At 47.6% G+C, this 19,191-nt stretch overlaps 1 protein-coding gene across 3 annotated transcripts; it reads left to right on the top strand.

Annotated features, from left to right (window-relative positions):
- The first annotated feature begins 2,478 nt into the window (after positions 1–2,478).
- On the top strand, positions 2,479–18,922 carry Rab36 (RAB36, member RAS oncogene family). Of its 3 annotated transcripts, none has more exons than XR_013434649.1 (11): positions 2,479–2,758; positions 4,355–4,435; positions 5,844–5,935; positions 7,924–7,989; positions 8,852–8,953; positions 11,535–11,599; positions 13,133–13,188; positions 14,115–14,192; positions 14,580–14,670; positions 14,791–14,887; positions 16,027–16,146. XR_013434649.1 is itself a non-coding variant. In XM_078038907.1 (11 exons), the coding sequence occupies exons 2-11, from the start codon at positions 4,367–4,369 to the stop codon at positions 16,640–16,642; spliced, it is 804 nt and encodes a 267-aa protein (XP_077895033.1). In that variant the 5' UTR covers positions 2,482–2,758; positions 4,348–4,366; the 3' UTR covers positions 16,643–18,922. The 3 variants fall into 3 exon arrangements, 2 of the variants coding, with proteins under 2 accessions (XP_077895033.1, XP_077895032.1); XM_078038907.1 differs by lacking the exon at positions 14,791–14,887 and adding an exon at positions 16,578–18,922 and having other exon boundaries at positions 2,482–2,758; positions 4,348–4,435; XM_078038906.1 differs by lacking the exon at positions 14,791–14,887 and adding an exon at positions 16,578–18,922 and having other exon boundaries at positions 2,483–2,758.
- The last annotated feature ends 269 nt before the right edge of the window (positions 18,923–19,191 follow it).

Below are 19,191 nucleotides of genomic sequence, written 5' to 3'. Positions count from 1 at the left end.
AGCCCTCTATTTATTTCTGATTCCCCTAGAGATATACAACTTCTCTGTGGATAGAAACCACATCAATTCTGTTTCCTTGGCTCCCCAGGGCCAGGCATATCCCATGAGATGTTCAGTAAGGATAGAAAAAACTAAGTGGTTAATGGATTTGAATGGAACTTTACAATCTAAAAGCACTTTCACAGAACCTGGGTTTAGGAGGCTGAGGCAGGAGGATCACAAGTTCTAGACCAGCCTTAGCAACTAACAGATCACTATCTCAAGTGATCTTCAAACCCTTGAAGTATATAGGTTCATAGCTGAGCAAACTATGGTGCCTAAAAAGCAACTCACCTAAGTTTATCCCCTAGGTCTGAGACCTTCTCAATGAAACCTATTAACAAAAGTATGGGAACATCTGCCTCCAGTATATTAGTTCTGAATTAAAGATGACTAACTTGGATATGTGTATCAAGAACATCATATTGTGATGCAGAAATCTGCCCCCTAGGAAGGGGATATAGCTCAGTTGACAGAATGCTTGCCTTGCATACACAAGGCCCTGGATTCAATCCCCAGCATGAAGGAGGAGGAGGAGAGAAATCTGCTTTGTCCCCTATTGTCCTTGAAAGGATAAAGTCCTGCTTTCTCCTTCCTGATCATCCTATGATCAGGAAGCTGGTTCCCTCAGCCATGCTCTTCTGCCAAGATGTTCTGCCTCAAATCCAGCTCGGAGGAATTGGAGCTGGCCTTCTAGGGACTAAGATCTTGGAAACTATGAACCCTCAACTTTTCTTCTCTAATATTGTTCTGGTCAGATCTTTTAATCACAGCAGTGAAAAAGCTGACTAAAACAATTTTGAATTAAATGGAATTGGAAGTCTTAGCAGCTGCTTAAAATCAAGGTCCCTTTAATATACCCACAGCCAACCACAGGAAGCTCTTGCTCTGAACTTTCCTTATCTGACTGAAGGAAATCTTCAGAAAGAAATGAGCCTGGCGCTGTGGCGCACACTTGTAATCCCAGCAGCTCAGGAGGCTGAGACAGGCAGATCATGAGTTCAAAGCCAGCCTCAGCAACACCAAGGCACTAAACAACTAACTGAGACCCTGTCTCTAAATAAAATACAAAATAGGGCTGGGAATGTGGCTCAGTGGTCAAGTACGCCTGAGTTCAATCTCTGATACTCCCTACCCCCCCCCCAAAATGAAATTGTCTCAAACTCCCTCCTTGAAATTTCATCAAGAAAGGAAAACTAGTCATCAGAGAAGGCTAAAGTCAGTTTGGCTCTGCTCACTCACTGCTAACCTTTGGATGAATTTGATTCCAACCAACCCAAAAGAGAAATGAAGCATCCTAAAAGTACATAAAATAATGAAAATCAACCTGGTTTTTTGCACCCAAAACGATAAAAGTCACACATTTAAAATAAAGATTAATTTTAAAACATAAATTTAAAAAAGGAGAACGTTCTAATTGTTTTAGGAAAGCGCGGTGAAGAGCACTAGGCTGGGAGTCAAGAAATCTGGGTTTCAATTCTAATTCTAACTCACTAGGTTTGAATCCTTTCATATGTATAAGAGTCTTAGTTTCCTTGTCTGTGTAAAAAGGAGCTGAATTAAATAGGTTCTCAAAACTGGAAAACCAGGACCTCTTTGAATCTAGTTACATGGTTTTATGAAAGGGCCTCTGGAGATCTGGTGTTGTGGCTCAGTGGTAGAGCACTTGCCTAGCATGTGTGAAGCATTGGGATCAATTCTCAGCACCACATATATAGAAACAAAGTTCCTTTGACAACTAAAAAATAAAAATAAAAATTTTAAAGGGCCTCTGGAGACCATGTAGTTCTCCACACACAACCTCACTTTCCAAACAAACCAGCTCAGGGGAGTTCAGTAACTAGTCAACTTTTCCTTATTTTTTTCTTTTTGTAGTGGAGATTGAACCCAGGGGTAGTTTACCATTGAACAACACCCGCAGCTCTTTTTATATTTATTTTTGAGACAGGCCTCATTAAGTTGCTTAAAGACTCTGTTGAGGCTGACCCCAAACCTGCAATCCTCCTGCCTCAGCCTCTGAGTCGCTGGGATGAGAGGCGTGCGCCACTGCGCCCGGCTCCAGTCAGCTTTTAAACACCCATTTATCATGGAAATTTATTTTGTAGCATGAGCTCTGGAAGCCAGACATGCATGTGATTTTCAGACAGCGTCGGATTCAGAACTACACAGTTAGGTCAGAAGATGGCAGACATCAGGCAACAACCATTAGGGTGCTTGAACTCCGAACAAATCCCATAATACAGCAAGAGTTCTAATCCCATGAATCCCATGATAACTACTACTCCTCCCTGTTGAGATGATTGCCAGAGGGAGCAGCGCGCGCAAACCTCTTTCTGAAGTCAATCCCAATCCAGGCCTCCTCCCTTTAGAGCTCCGGCTCCACCCACTGGGCTCCCTGGTCCCGCCCATCGCCCGCCTATCCTGTTTCCGCCCTGGTTGCCTTGGTGATCTCTGGCGCTTAGGCTGCGTCCGGAAGTCTTTTCTTGGGCTGACTGGCCCAGACCCCGGGAGACTCTTGTTGCTATGGTGATCGCCCGTTCTGCCTGTGAGCCGGACTCTTTCCAATATCAGCTCCGCCCAGACCCCACCCCCGACGTCCGGGATTCGTCAGACGCTCGCCAACCCCGCGTTGCCCCTGTTGCCGTGGTGATCACCGGGCGGTGGGCGCGCGGTGCGCTACCAGGCCGCGCGGACCCCCGAACCTTCGCGGGCTCTCTAGGTAAGTCGGCTCTCCTCTGTCTCGGTGCGGGCACGTTCCAGAGGTTAGGGTCGCAAGGTCTCAGGGTTCTCCCCGCCTGCTTCCTACTCCCAGAACTTATACGTGGTCTGCCACCCTTTGGCCTCCTCATTTCCTGAACGCCCACCTGGGGCCAGGCCCATTCTGGTCCTGAAGGGGAGCGCGGTTAAATGAAGAACAACAGACTGACCTTGGTCAGGGCCACCCTGCAGGGAAGAGGGAGCCCCGGACCGAAAAATGATGTGGAGGGCTTTGAGTAGGCTTTGAGGGACCAGACGCTGGGTGGGATGAGGACTTTCTGGAAAAAGGCCTGAAACATAAAAGTCCCCAGACCAGTTAGCCTTCATCCTTTTAAGACTGGGAGCAGGGGACTCTCCCTACTCTGCTTTCATTACCTGAGCTGTGATCCTCATCCTGGCTTTTGTGCAATGCCTCACCCCAGAGAATTAAGTTCAGCGAAAGAGCCCCTCCTGCTTAGACACCTGTCAAGAAGAGACCCAGGTTTTCTGATTCCCAGGCAGAGTCCAGCAGGCCTGAGTCCCTCACACTGTGCTGCCTGCAGATGGAAAGAGATGGCCTGACTTCTTATGCCCCATTGGCCTTTGCCCCATATACCTTACAGAAGGAGGTTTAGATCTGGTTTTAAAACTGATGAAAAGTTAGGCAGAAACTCCTAGGTATACATCTTTGGGAATTTGCATAGCTCCCTAATTCTTGTCAAGATGAAAATTACAAATTTAAAGTTTTGGTTCTTTTTCTTTTTCTTTTTGAAAACCCAGGAGGGCTCAACCACTGAGTCACAATCCCAAGCCCTTTTTATTTTTATTTCTTTAAATTTTGAAACAGGGTCCTACTAAGTTTCTTAGGGCTTTGCTAAATTGTTGAGGCTGGTTTTGAACTTGGGATCCTCCTGTCTCAGCCTCCCTACTTCCTGGGATTATAGTCATGCACCATTGCACCCAGCCAAATTTAAAGATCTTAATTGGTGTTATTTGCAAATGATCCTAGAATCCAGCAACACATCTTTCTATAAAATAGAATGAGTGTTCTGATGAGCTAAGCAGGAGAAGTTGTTTGTTTGTTTTCCCTCTTTTTGTTTTGAGACAGTTTCTCCATGTTGCCCAAGCTGGTTTCAAACTTCTGAGCTCAAATAATCGCCCCACTTTAGCCTCCAGGCTGGAACTAGAGGCCTGTACCACCATAGCCAGTGGATTAGAGGTTAGTTTAATAGGCAGAAAAGTACTGAAGAAAGCAGAAACAGGACAAAAAAACAGATTAGTTTCAAGTTACCAAGGTTAAAATGGAGGGACTTCCATATCATCCTGACTCAGATAAACTGGGCCCGTTTGGATTAATTGCTATGAATCTCATGGTGATTTTTTGTTGTTGTTTGCTTTTTTGTTTTGTTTTTGACAACTGATTGTTTCAGAGTTCAGTTTGATCACGTGGCACCTAACACAAGTGACTACATTCTGGTTTGGTCTGATCTGCTGAGGCCTAGTGCAAGGAGGCTAATCCAAAATGATGGGCTCCTATAAATTTTATTTAACACTCTCTTTCCTATGTTTGAGTCCACAGGACTCTGGAAGAATGAGGTCTTCTCTGATGCCTTTGGGGCCCCCTGTGAGCCGGGACCGCATCATCACCAACTTTCCTAAGGTAGAGAGTCATTAAGCCAGTGCTTTTTGTCTACATTGCTCTCCTGACCCTGAGGCCATGCCCGGATTTCCTCAACTTACCGTCACCCCCAGAAATCAAGCAGGTGAATCCAGGAGATCTTTCTTCTTGAGCAGCTGAAAAACTGAATATTGACTTGTCCAAGGCAGACTAGTGGTGACAGGGAGCTGCAGTGTGGCTGAAGTTTATAAATCAGACAGTTCTAGGTGTGAATGCTGATTTCTTCATTAAATGTGTAACCATAGGCAAGTTACACAATTTGGAGCCACTGTTACATAAGGATAAACGTCTCATGTTGGAATGGTTGTTGTTGTTCTCATTATTGTTACTGTTATCAAAATAGCATTCCAGTGACTGGGGGTGTCACTCAGTGGTAAAGCACTTGCATAGCATATGTGAGGCCCTGGATTCAATCCATCACACCACCAAAAAGAGAGAGAGAGAGAGAGAGAGAGAGAGAGAGAGAGAGAGAGAGAGAGAGAGAAAAGCAGTGTCTGTGTTTGTTAATACATTACAGAAAATATTTCTGGAAGATTAAAACTCTGCCATCAGTTGATTGGTGTTTGAGTGTGGCTTGGTACAAGCCACCAAATGGCCTTTTGTATATTTTGGAATCTGTACCAACCTGTAGGCTCTGGGTGTTTGGGGTCTGCAGCTATTCCTTCTCCCGCCTTATTCACCTTCCCCAATAAGTTTGTTCTCCACACACTCACAGACCTTGGACAGTTCCACTGGGTTTTCCATTGCAACAAAGCTTGGGCCATTGCTTCCTCTGTGAAGCTTGACAGTGGTAACTAGGGATGGTGGAGACTGGTTATTTCATGAACTGAAAGGAAGGGAAATATGATTGGCACAAAACAGTCCAAGTTTCATGGGAGGAAGTACATATTGATCAAGACAATGAGGCTCAGAGAGGTAGAGAAGTTTGCATGACATCACACAGCCCGGAGTGGCAGAGCAGGGATTCAACCCAGCTACTTCTGGTTCCAGAATGCCCCACCCTAGGGAGGCTACCTGGGGCATCTGTTCTCCTTCTGCCTACAGTACTTAGGATCATAGGCCATTGCTGGCCAAGCCTATCCTGTACCTCAGGGCCACAGCACTTCAAACCTGAGGAATTCCCAGTCAGGTTGTATTGGGTCCACATAGTGCTACCCTTTACTCTGTGCCTCAGTTACCCTGTCTCTAAAATTGGCTCACTAAAATTGGCTACTTTGCAGTCTATGATATGACAGGAAATAAGGAAAGCCAATGAGGCTGCCAGGCTCAAGGCTCAGGGGGAGCACTGGGAAGTAGGTAAACCCATGATGCCCAGCTCAGGTGACAGGGCTGTTGTAGCTTTGCAGGATGGTGTGCCTGTCTGTGTATTTCTCTGTTTGTCTCTTTGTAGTGGTACACACCTGATGCCTGCCTGCAGCTCAAGGAGCACTTCCACGGGCAAGTGAGCGCAGCCTGCCAGCGCAGGAACACCGGGACTGTTGGGTGAGCCTGTGGGATGTGAGATGTTGGGAGGGATGACCAGAAGGAACAAATGCAAGTATGAATTTAAAAATGAACAAAGAAAACACATGGACTAGACTGACACAGTCCAGTACTGGATTTCTTGTCTGGCTTTACTTGACACACACTGTCATTTCCTTTTCTCGGATGCTCATGCAGGTGATTTTTTCATCCTGGGGTCTCAACACAGGTTCATTTCCACTGTCTATAACATCTTTCATTCTTTCTTTCTTTTTTGGTACTGGGGATTAATCCCAGGGGCTCTTAACCACTATGCCACATCTCCAGCCCTTATTTTTTGAGACAGAGTCTTGCTAAGTTGCTTAGGGATTCACTGAGTTTCTGAGGCTGGCTTTGAGCTTGTGATCCTCTTGCCTCAGCCTCCTGAGCCACTGGGATTACAGGTATGCACCCCGTGCCTGGCTGAAACATCTTTCTTACTCTTGTTGCCTCCCCTTCCTCTTTGGTTCTCTGTGTCAGTTCCTTTGGAAGCCTAATCTGATACTCTGCTCCCACTGTCCCCCATCCTAAGCCACTGAGTGGGGTGCCCTTCCTGTGAATTCTTGAAGCCCAAGAACTTATCTTAGGGCTGTTTTGCCTGTTTGTATGCCTCACTAGAGCTATCCCACAAGGGCCAGGGATATGCCTCTTATGTTCCTATCTCAACAGTACTTATCACTACTGGCACAGGATTTTGCAGTTGTTCTTTCTTAAATAACAGGTATAGGGGCCTGCTCACAGTCTGCTCAGGGAGTTGGCTGTGCTCACAGATATAGTGAGGCCAAAAGAGAGCCCAGCTCAGAGTTCCCCAGAATTGCACAATGGGAGTGAAAGTTCAAGTCAGAATGGTCAAAGGGGCCATGCCATGCTCATGGGGTGAGAGTCACGTTCTGAATCCCTGACCCCTCATGACCACACCAGAGGTAGGGAGAAAAAGGTACTGAGGGTACCTGCCATAATACTGGTAATATCTTTACTTCTCAGTTTGAATAATGGAGTCGGGGTCACCTATTCCAGAAGAAGAGGGCTTCCTGGAAGTAGGGTAGACACAGTCCCTACCCTCACCAGATATGGTAAATTGAATTGTAGGTCATGTCACCAGGTAACACAGAGGTGCTCTCTTGCAGTCTACAAGCATGGGAAGTGCCTATTTGATGTTTCCCTGGGTTGGTTGCTTCAGCCATTGATATCCTTTAGAATGAGCTACAGAAAGAAAGTGTTGTCAACAGTCCCAAATGTGCTGCTTCCCAGATTACAGGACATATACACATACATATATAGTAAGGGTGTGGCTGCTCTCAATAAGCAGTGTCCCTAAGGAGCCCCACAACTTCATAGCAAATTTGCCTCAAGCCACAGCTCAGATGTGCACACCCTGAGTTCTCTTCATGGCGTACCTCTTGGCTTGTTTGAGACTTGCACACATCTCCAGGTGAGTAGGTGACAATGGTTCCTGGTCTTTATCTGCTTATAGTGAGTTTAGTCCATGTAGGTACACATTCCCAGAAGGTACATAGCAGGAAACAGAAGCTGCCAACCCACCCCTTGTGTTGGTATCTCCCCACTCTTGGGCCCCAGGTCTGCATCCTCAGTGTGGCACCCTGCCATCCCCAAATTAGATGTACCCATCATTCTTGGTTACCATAGCCCCACTTGTACTCCCCACCTCTGCCCCCTTAACCTATGACTCAGCCTCTCTTCATGCCCATTTCTAATTCTCAAGACAGTGATTTTGGCTAAGAGGGGTCAAGGGTACATCCCCAGGGTAAGCAGAGTTCCCAAAACAAATGTAGGCTTTCCCACTCTTCCCTTTGAAGATCAGGGAGGGAGAACAAAAGGCTCAGCAGTGTGGCCCATGCTAAATTCAGGATTGAGGGGTGACTCACTGCAAAGAACTCAGGAAGGAGTTGTGTGTGCTGAAGACACTCTTGAAACCATGCTCAAGGGTGACACAGACATATTTCTCCCAGGCTCAAACTCTCCAAGGTGGTGGTTGTTGGTGACCTCTATGTGGGAAAGACCAGTCTCATCCACAGGTAAGGCCATGTCATCTTCCTACCCAGTCAGGTTGACCACACTTCCCAGCATCAGGTTGTCACCTTTATTTGGGAGGCCCACATTATCACAGTGGGGACTGTGTGGCTGCTGAGAACTAGCCTCAGTCTGGTGGGAGCCAGGTGGGGAAGGGGCAAGAAACTGGGGACATGATGAAGTTGACAGACAGTAGGGCAATCCAGGAGCCTAGGATTATTCACACTGTTAGGACCTTGGGCTAACCCTTTCACTGCCGTCCCTGAGAATAAACCCTTAGTTTCTCTCACTGTTCTAAATTACAGTGTTTGCCTTTGAGGCTGCCATAGCCCCTCTTCCCCTACCTTGTTCTTATTGGCTGCTCTGTTGCCACAGTTTAAATAATTGTCCCCATGTGTTAAAAGCTTGCTCCCCCACCTACGGTACTACTGGAAGGTGGAAGAATATTTAAGGGTCTCTAGATTGTTGAGAGCATGGCCTTAGTGGGGATAATGGGACCCCCACCCCTTCTTCCTTCTCTCTTTCCCTTCCCAGCCATGAAGCAAGTGGTTTTGCTCCACCACATGCTGCTGCCGTGATATGCTGCCTTGCCATAGGCCCAAACAGAGGGGCTAATATCATGAACTGAAAGCTCTAAAACTGTGAGCCCAAATGAACCTTTCCCCTAAGTTGGTTATTTCAGGTGATTGTTTAGTGACAGAGAGCTAACACACTTGTTTGTCTGCAACCTCTGTGGATGGTCCCTTCTTTATCAGTTCCCATCATTGTACTTTATTTGTCTCCAGACGTAGTGTCTCTATCAAGAGCAAAGCTTCCATGCCCATTTCTGTGAAGATACTTCTCTGATAGCTTTATTGCCTCCAACAGGTTTTGCAAGAATGTTTTTGACCGAGACTACAAGGCTACCATTGGGGTAGACTTTGAAATTGAACGATTTGAGATTGCTGGGATTCCCTACAGCCTCCAGATGTAAGTTGCTGTTGTGGGTGCTGATTCTCACATGACTTATGTGTGGACTTTCAGGAGGTGCCTGGGGAAAATGTTGGCCAGCTCATTCTCATTTGTACCCCATGGTGCTCAGCAAGGACCCATCTGGACAAGCATAGCCTGGAGTGGTTGAGAGAAATCGGGTTTTATAGCTCCCTGAGTTCCCAGATCCTCCCTCAGTCCCAGGAGTTGTTCTGTGTTGATGATCAGATCTGGGGAAGGTCTTCACAGCCTGACTTTCCCACCCATCTCCAACCTCCACTGATTGCCTTCTGCTCTTGCTAAGTCTGGTCCTGCTCCTAGACTCTAGCAAGCCCTTCCCCAATCTGGACCTCCTGTGATTCCACAGGAAGTAAGGTAGCTTTGATAAGCCTCTGTATACAGCAATAAAATGGGACCAAATCCTGTCCCTGAGTGCCAGGCTTGGACAAAGAGGGTTCTGGCAGAGGCTACACTGTCCATACCTCTCTCTCAGGTCTGATGTGCTCATCTTCCTCATACATTTCCCTCAAGTAACTTCTGCTCCTCCTGCTACTCTTTCCTTCTATTTCTGTCTATCTCCTTTCCTGCCTAACCCCATGCCTCTGCTTCTCTGTGGCCTACTAGTTTCAACTCCTCTCTTTACTTTCTCTCACAACAGCCCAGGGTCTACCCAGGCTTACCTTGGCCCAAAGTGGTACATTCTCTGGATCTTGCCTTTCACTCCTCTGGCACCTGAAAGATGCCACAGACCTTGTTCAGGCTCTAGGCCACCGCAGTATCCTGAGCAGCCCCTCTCTCTTCCCTGCTCTCCTGCATGATGGCCACTGTTTTCTTCTTGCCCGTTGGCATTAACCAGGCTTGTCCTGGTCTCCTTCCCTTTCTTCCTATCTTGCTTCATCCTCCAATCATCTGTGCCCTCTCTAGGCTAGACCTGCAGATCCTGTGAATGTCAGCTCCCAGCTTATTGAGGCAGTGTCCTAGTGCTATCCTAGAGCCAGATGATATCACATCTTGTCCAAGGGACAGTACAGAGTCAATCCAGAGCGAAAGAGGCTGTGAAAATCAGGGCAGTAAGACTGAGGGATCTAAAAAGGTGAGAAGGACAAAGAGCCAGGTGTCCCACATGGAGCCATGTAGAGAGTGACTAGTGGCTGGTTTCTCATTATAGCAACAGGCTATATCTAATTAAAGTTGCCAGAACAAAACAGCGTTACTGTCCTGCTGCAGCCTCTCTTACATTGAGGTTGTTACCAGCCACCCAGCTGGCCCTATCTCTAAGTCCAACCCCAACTCCCCAACCAGAATCTTCTCCAGAAATGAAAGAAGATAGCCAAAAAGTCTGCATCATGCTGGATCACTTGAAAAAAACTTTTAGATCATTGATGTCATGTCTGTGGTTTATTTTACTTTTCAATTTACTGAGAAAAGTTAAATTTTGATATGTTGGCTTTAAAAAGGTATTCGGAGCTGGATATGGTAGCATATGCCTGTAATCCCAGTGGCTCAGGAAGCTGAAGCAGGAGGATCACAAGTGCAAATCCAGACTCAGCAATTTAGTGAGACCCTGTCTCATAATGAAATATAAAAAGGGACTGGGGATGAGGCTCATTGGTTAAGTGTCCCTGGGATTAATCACTAGTACCAAAAAAAAAAAAAAAGATTCATTGTTGAATTTCAGGCTTATCTCTGCATATTGACCACCTGCCTTGTTCTAAACCAGGGCAAATAGATCTCAGGATGTGCCTACAGAACTTCTATATCATGCCTATGGTAAATAGCATTAATTTATTGTGGCTCAGCTTCTAAGTCCATTTCAATGTGTTACTTTAAAGAGCCAGAGGGATAATTGATCAGAGTTACCCAGGGGATACAAATCACATCCCTGTTAGATATACCTGGTAACTACAGTCTGGAAGGTGAAGCAGTGCCCCAGTCACACATGAGCAAGTGGCAGAGGGCCATGGCTGAAGGCCTGGCCTGGAACCCAGCACCATTCACAGGGAGTAAGCCACACCACACTATAGAGCATATGTTCCTTTTTTTCTAAATTAATTAATTTATTTTATTTGTTCTTTTTGACATATTATTACATATATGGAGTACAACTTATTCTAATTAGGATCCCATTCTTGTGGTTATACATAATGTGGAGTTACACTAGTCATATATTCATATGTAAACATAGGAAAGTTATGTCTTATTCATTCTATTGTCTTTCCTATTCCCAGCCCCCCTCCCTTCCCTTCATCCCTCTTTATCTAATCCAATGACATATGTTCCTTTTGAATGTCACAATCAGAAGCGACTGAGCTGTAACTCCATTCATCTGGGCAGTGGAACTGCTAAGGCCATGCTCTCCCCAGTAGCACTGTGAATCCGGTGAGAATTCTTCGCTGGAGGGATCATCAGGATCTGGTGGCAGGGATAGTTGGCTCATATAAGCCCTTTCTGTAGCCCACACTGTTGACACAACTGGTGCAGGTCCTTGGGTCTCCCTCCATGATACTACTAGCCTGGAGGGTCAGATTACTATAATTGCTTAACCTGCTACCATTTTCCTTTCTCTTTCCTCACTGCACAGCTGGGACACAGCCGGACAGGAGAAGTTCAAGTGCATTGCATCTGCCTATTACCGAGGTGCCCAGGGTAAGTAATGTTACAAGGGTGGAGCCCTCAGCCATGTGTAGCATGTGGCTCCCTGCTGTGCTTAATAGCAGGAAACCTAGGTTCTTTGCACAGGCCACTGAGAAAACACTCCAGCCAGTGCTTGGGAGTGAGGAAGCTGCCTTCAAGGCAGGGCCTTGGCTAGCTTTGGCAATGATGCTTTTTTAAGGGAGCCTGTGATGGTGAGTGCTGGCTGTCTCAGTTCCAGTTTTCAGCTCAGGAAAGGATGTTTTTGTCCAGGGGTCCCAGAAAAGAAGGTAGCATCAGACTCTGTGGAAGGTAGAGAGAGACTTGTCCTGCCTTGTTAGGAGAGGGTTATGCCAAAGAAGAAGAATGAAAAAGAGATCTTGACAGGAATGGCAGGTCCTAAGTGGGGGGTCAGCAGCATTGGTAGGGCTCAGCAGAGGCAGCAGCATAAGCTTTTCATGCCAACCTTAGCTTCCCAGGAAAAAGATAGAAGTTGATTTCAGTGGGAGGTATAAGAATTGTCAAAAGGATACCAAACCAGACTCAAAAGTATAAGTCACAATTAGGCCTACTCAGTAGTGGTGAAAGAATTCAGAAGCAAAAACAGAAGCAAATCATAAGCAACTCACCTAGGGTTAGAGCTATAGTTTGGCGATGTTGACTGTGGCCTCTAGCAATCTTTACCTCCCAGATCTCTTTTCCTTGAGGGATGCTGCCTCCCTGGGGCTAGAGATGTGAGACACCTGGCACAGCTCTGCAATCAGCAGCTGGGCTGCCATTATCCCCATCATCAATGTCCTCTTTTTCTCTATTCCTCTGTGCCTTAGGAGGGCCATCAGCCATCAGCCAAGGTGCAGAGGTATCCTCTGTTCAGCTTGCTCACATCCCAAGGGGTGGGTAGTGGAGAACAGATATTTGCCTGGAATGTCCTCCACGTGGGCTTCCCCTCAGGAACCACCTCAACACCATGGGCCTAAGGGAGTACCAGTAACAAGACGAGCTGATAACAGGGTTGCACATCCCAGTTTTCTGCTCATCTGACTCCCTAGAAGTTGTTTCCATTGAGCTGGTTGTTGCTAATTATCATCATAGCCATAGATTGAAACTATGACCAGGCTCTAAACTAATAGTTTTCAAAATAGCTGCCCTTATTTGCCCTCACAGCATCCCTGAGAGCTAGAGGTATCATTCTGACCATTTTACAGATAGGGTAACTGAGGCTCTCAGCCATTAAGACTCTTGCCCAGGCTCCCTTCTCCATAAGTGGCAGAGGGTATCTGTTGCCAAGGCCACATGCTCCTGTCTCTTCATCCTACCTCCTTGGATTCTTCCCTGAGACTGTGCTGCTGGGTATAGGTAGCAGGAGGGCAGATCCTGGAGGGAAGCCATAGGGAATTTCCTCCCCAGCCTCTACTTTGGGGTTCAGGGCCAGAAGCTATGTTGGCAGTTCCTTGGGTTCTGTAGATGTGTCTGAGGGGAGCCCCTTTTTCATACTTTGTTGGCTTCACTTGTTACTGACTGGCTATTGGCTTTTCCCTATGTGTCTAGTGATCATCACAGCCTTTGACCTCACTGATGTACAGACTCTGGAGCATACCAGGCAAGTAATCCTGGACCCTGTGAATCCTTCAGGCCACCTAAGTTCAGGAACCTGCCTAGAAGAACTCCCTAAACCTGGCCACTAGGGACCCCCAAAATGGATTTAAGTGACCAGGCTCATTTGTCAGAACCAATTGCCCATAGGCCACCTACTGTTCAGTTGCCTTTTTATCCCTCAAGATCTGTCCTCATCTGCTACTCAGGGGTATATAACCAATGCAATTGCACCACAACTCTTGCTCCAAAAGACCCACATTTGCTTTAATACCTTGATGTCAGGCTGGAGATGTGACTCAGTGGGAGAGCACTTGACTAACATGCATGAGACCCTGGGTTCAGTCCCCACCCCACTCCCCCCAAAATGCTCTGCCACTCTGCTATCACATCTTGAGTGTTCTAATCATTTCTGAATGAGGAGACCTCTCTGTTCCCTTTTCCCTAGGCCCTGATAATTTCAGAGCCAGCCCTGTCTTGAAGGAACATGAATTTGGTACTTGTTGTCTTAGAAGAAACATGGGCAATGTCACCAATTCCAGGAGGCCATCCTGCATCTGCCACGAACTATGCCCCTTCACCCTTCATTTGTCTGGAGGCATTCACATCCAAAAACCTCCAAAGCATGTGAGGGAGGCAGGAATGCATTCCAGTTGGTAAAGTGCAGGACTCATCAAGAGGATGAGGATGGGCTCTTCATCTCCCTGTGACTAGTGCTTTTGTATTGCCAATCCCCTCTGGTCCTACAAAAGTCTTTCTGTCTATAGGACCAGCATCCCCACTAAGCCAGTGTGGGCCAAAGAACCCTCCGTGAACCTTCCATCTTAGTGCTTCCAGTCCTGGGGAGGAGTCAAGTCTTGACCTTGTCCTCTGGTCCTCAAGACATGAATGGGTGGGTGGCATCTCAGGCTGTCTTCCCTCTGTGCATTCCAGGCAGTGGCTGGAGGATGCACTAAGGGAGAATGAGGCAGGCTCCTGCTTCATCTTCCTCGTGGGAACCAAAAAGGACCTTCTGGTAAGCAGAGCAGAGCTGGAGGCCTGGGTGGCCCTCAGGAAAATTCCTACACATTCAGCTCAAGTTTGAGGAGTGGGGGTGGCACTAACATAAAAAGCCTTGGAATTCAAAGACTGCAGGCCTTGGAGCTGAAAGTCAGGGGAACTCAAGTTCCCTATGCTGTTTCCTAAGAGAGGGACAACTGGCACTCATATTTGCCTGTTCAGGGTGCTCATACCACTGAGGTGTCATCCCTGGGCAAACAGCATCTCTGCACTGGGGTTGCCTCACCTTCCCTAGGTGACCTGGGGAGGGATGTGGCACAATGAAAGGGAACCGATGCCTACCCTTAGGGGCATCCCTATAGAAGGGCCAGGACACTGGGTCAGTGAATACTGCTTCTTCCAGTCAGTAGCAGCATGTGAACAAACTGAACTGGAGGCTGTGCACCTGGCCAATGAGATGCAGGCTGAGTACTGGTCAGTGTCATCCAAGACTGGTGAGTAGGACAAGGGGCCATCATCATGGGGGGAGTGTGGGCTGTTGTGGGGCCAGTTCTGCAGGACTTGCTGTATCACAGAGATTCTTGCCTTTTCTTTTGCATCTCTGACCATGCTAGTATCACGGCACAGCTGTACTGGTGACTGACAGCAATTTCCATTGCCTGAGAGGAGTCTCTTCCTTTCTGGAAGGACACTGGGAGGCCCGTGTCATGGGTGAGAGGAATAGCAACCTCTGGCCATTGCCTTACCGGCATGTTTTTCAACACAGCCCCCATGGCTATCCATAGGTGGTCTGACCCTGGCCATGCTGGATCCCCCAGAACCAGGCAAGATGCCCAACATCTCCTGGCCTTAAATCTCCTTAGCTGAGAAGCAGAGTGATGCTATCCATCTCATTTTATTTTTAATGAAATAACATGATTTATATTATAAAAGCCATATATATTTATTGAAGAAAAATTAGGAAATCCTTCTCTAAGCAAAGAACAAACTTTGAAAGCAGGTTTCTGGGGAGATTGAATGAAAGAGCATGCAGTGCCTGGCATATAATAGACTGCAGAGGCTTTCAGGACTTAGGATTTGGGCCCAGTAGTCCTTGCCCTGGCCAAGCAGAGACAGTGGACATCTGGTCCCAGACTGAGTGAGAGCCAAGGGTAGAAGAACCATCATTGGCCCACCATAAATGCTTGGAAGTGCCTGTGCCTGGTGCCCTCTGTTCCATCCCAATAGTGTCCCTTCTGCCCTGTGAAGACCCACCCTCCTTTATCAGGGTAACCTCAGGTTCACTGAGACCTCACTATAGACCAAGCCAGACGGCCCTGTGCTGTTATGTAGGTTGTGAACTGCACAAAGGCAGTGTTCCTGTTGGGTGCTGGAGCCTAGTCTGCTTCCTGATGGGCAGTTGCCTCTACCTGGAAGAGTACACACAAAGGCTCCATACTGAGGGCCAGCGGCATGTGGAAAGTTACAGGAGAGCAGTCATAGGTTTGTCCTGAACTCTGCCTGTGCCAGCACCTGGCCCATAGCAGGTGCTCAATAGCAATTGATTAGAAGCGTGGATGCTAGGGAATGAAGGCTTGGAGGTCTGAGGAAGTAGCCTAGGCAGGCAGTTGGGTCAGGGATGGGGGCTGGAGCCAGGTGGGAAGATGGGGCTGAAGCCAGCTGGGGGGCCTTGCCCCCAGGACTGTGAGTTCCCAGATAGGTGGTGGGACTGTGTTCAGGCAGTCACCATTACTGTCAGAGGTACTCCAGAAAGGGCCATGTACTGGCATGAGGGTGGGCTATCCTGGCTTCTATGCTCAAATACATTTGGGGGTCAGCTGGGGTCACACAGCTATCTTGTGGGCCCTCAGGAGAGAATGTGAAGGCATTCTTCAGCCGCGTCGCTGCCTTAGCATTTGAGCAGTCAGTACTGCAGGATCTGGAGAAGAGAAATGGCACTCGGCCCCAGGTTGGCGATGGAGACCTCATCCGTACGTACAGCCATGACTAAACATGATTGGGGAGCAAGCTGAAGGCCAAAAATTTATATCCACTCTCCTCCCATCACCCGTTTCCTTAACTTATGGCCCTCCATTGTCTTCTTTGGACCCTCTTCTCTGGGCTGTTGCTCCAGTCTCAGACCTGCAGCCTCCCTAATCCTGCTTTCCAGCTCAGACACCTTCTGTGTCGTCCTTCCTGACCTCCAGACAGCCTCCTAGGGCTCTGCTCTGGTTCTCCTAGTCTCTGCCTTTGCCCACTTTGTTCCACCACCCAGAGTGCCCCTAGGCTTCTTGCCCCAAACCTCAAACAATAGGCCTAGGAGATAAAGGTCAGGGCACCCACTGTCAGAGTGGGTGTGGCCCCTGCCCAGTGTTGGCTGCAGGATGCTTGAATGATACCAACTTACTTTTCCTCTCTACAGGAATGGAGGGGAGCTCACTGGAGACCCAGGAGAACAAGAGGCCCTCCAGCCTGAGCTGCTGTTAGCTTGGGCAAGCATCAGAGGCCTCCACTCCTTGGGTGCATGGGCAGCAGCTCCTGTGACGATGGAGAGGTGACGCGGAGCTTGAACTCTGCAGTGTGTCTCCCCTCTAGGTGTAGAGGGCTTGCATTCCCAAGGATCAGCCATTTTTCTGGCAGGTCAGGAGCCACTGACTGCCAGAGCACTCCACACTGCCTACCAAGGGGCATCATGCCTGCCTGTGGGTATTTCAGTGAGCTCCTTAAATGGCCAGTCTTAGGGTCATCAGAAAGTCATCTGTGGCCTTGAGAAGCCTCAGGGCTACAAGCTCAGGACACTCCTGCATTGTCTTACATCTTTCACCCATGGCCCACATCAGCAGTCAACTCTGGCACTCTTTCCAAAGATCTTAGATGTGGCTTCAGAATCCTTCTCATTACAATGTTCCAGGTGACCAGAATTTGTCAAGGAGAAAACCTATTTGCCATCCTACCAGGGAGTTTTCTATTATCAATGGGACATGAAGTTCCAGGCTTGGAACTCCAGGCCTCACTGTGCACTGTTCCTCTGCCACAGACTTCCGGGTTCCTTGGGCAGCCCTGCTCCTCTCAAAGGCAATGGACAATAAAGTCTCTCAGGTTCCTCCCTAGTACCTCCGAGATTCCCATGGTCCTGCCCTCCAGGTCATTGGGCAACAATGGACAGAACAAGCTGCTCACACATCTGGCCCATCTAGAGGATGAATTTCCTTTGCCATACTGTGAGATGAAGGACTTCATGGCCACTCTTTGGATAACTCACTTCTTATCCCGTGAACTTTATTCTGCCCTGCTCTGGCACTCATGGTGACCACCGTTGCCTTCCTGCCTCTCTCTCTCCCATTGGCCGTATATCTGCAGGACTTTTGTGATCTGACCACTACTCATCTATAGAGGACTTAAGAGACTCTCCAGAGTCTGGCATGTTCCTGACTCCACCATTTCCTCTTGCAAACCCAGAGTAAGCAGGAACACCCCCAGCTCTCTGCCCAGAGTACATGCCCTTCTCTGTGCCCCTCCTTTTGCTCCTCCATGGGGTCCTTCCTGACCCTCTTCACTGCTATTAACTTTCCCACCCTCCCCCATGCCACTCATCTCTGCCCTCTGCTGGTACATCCAATATCCCTGTCTGCTGCCTGTAGATGGTGAGCATTTTGTAGGCAGCTGTGCTGGTCAGCACCCCTTAGTGCCTGGCACACCTCATGTGCCCAGTAAATGTTAATTGACTAATAATAATTACCAAACATCAAAATTATAATGAACAATGGCATATTTTTTCTGTTCATTACCTCTTTACCTTTTTCCCAGTTTCTCTCTCTACATATGTATGATATATAAAACATATATATATATAAACACTTCTTTATATAAATTGCATTTGAAGAAATTGTGTGCTTACTGTAAAAAGAAAAAAAGCAAAACAGTACAAAGCATATGAAATACAGACTTAAAGCCCCACCTCAGGTTGGCTGCACTCCTGAAATGAGTCTGGATAACAGTTATTACTATTCCTTCTGAGCTATGTTCTCTTGTGTGCAAACCATGTTTGGTGGCTGGTTTGTTGTTTCTCAGCATGACCTTGTGCTGTGCTCCCTGTCTGGCAGGCTGCCTTCCTAATGGCCTGCCTGGAGTCCTCTCACTGTAGGTGCACACTGAGCCTCCTGTCCTTTCAGCAGCTAAATTTTCTTTGGTGTGGACAGATCAAAGTTCATTTTATCAGCCCACAATTTGTGTCCATATTTGCTTTAAGCAGTGGTGCTATAGTGACCATCTTGTAGTTAAAGCTTTGCATACTCCAGATTCCCAAAAGCAGTCTTGCTGGGCCCTTCTCTGAACTGTGGCCCTTGACCTGGTCCACTAGATGTAGTTTGATGGGAATAGGGGAGCATGCCACACTGGGGGTGCCTTAGGGAGGACCAGTTTTGCTGGGTGCAGCAGAAAGCTTCACAGGATGGGAGTGGATGGCCTAGGTGGGCTGTCTTTCTCCACAGCTTCCTCCTCTGGCCCCTTCAGGCCCCAGTGGGGGAAGGGGCAATATGGTATCCTACTGTTACCAACTCCTGAGCTAGAAGCATAATGTCTCTTGTATACTCACACTTCCATAAATGGTCCTTTATTAAACTGCCCTTGTATTTCCTACTCTGGTGTGCCAGCTGATTCCTGTGGACCCTGAATGACAGTAATGGTCTCTCCAATTTCAATATTTGGCCTGGGAGGATGGGAGACTAAGTTCCCCAGGGAAATGAAATTAAAACAGTGTTGTCTTCATGTGTTTGTGCTGCTACAACTGAATATCATACACCGGGCAAATTGCTATTATTATTGTTATCATTATTAGTACTGGGGATTAAACCCAGGGGGACTTAATCACTGAGCCACGTCCGCAGCCCTTTTTATTTTTTATTTTGAGATAGGGTCTCGCTAAGTTGCTCAGGTCCTCAGTAAGTTGCTGAGGCTGGCATTGAACTTGCTATCCTCCTTCCTCAGTCTCCTGAGCTACTGGGATTATAGGCTTGCACCACCATGCCTGGTTAGAT

The sequence above is a fragment of the Ictidomys tridecemlineatus genome, chromosome 2 (assembly GCF_052094955.1).
Source record: "Ictidomys tridecemlineatus isolate mIctTri1 chromosome 2, mIctTri1.hap1, whole genome shotgun sequence".
Classification (NCBI taxonomy): domain Eukaryota; kingdom Metazoa; phylum Chordata; class Mammalia; order Rodentia; family Sciuridae; genus Ictidomys; species Ictidomys tridecemlineatus.
This window is presented reverse-complemented; position numbering and strand designations above follow the sequence as displayed.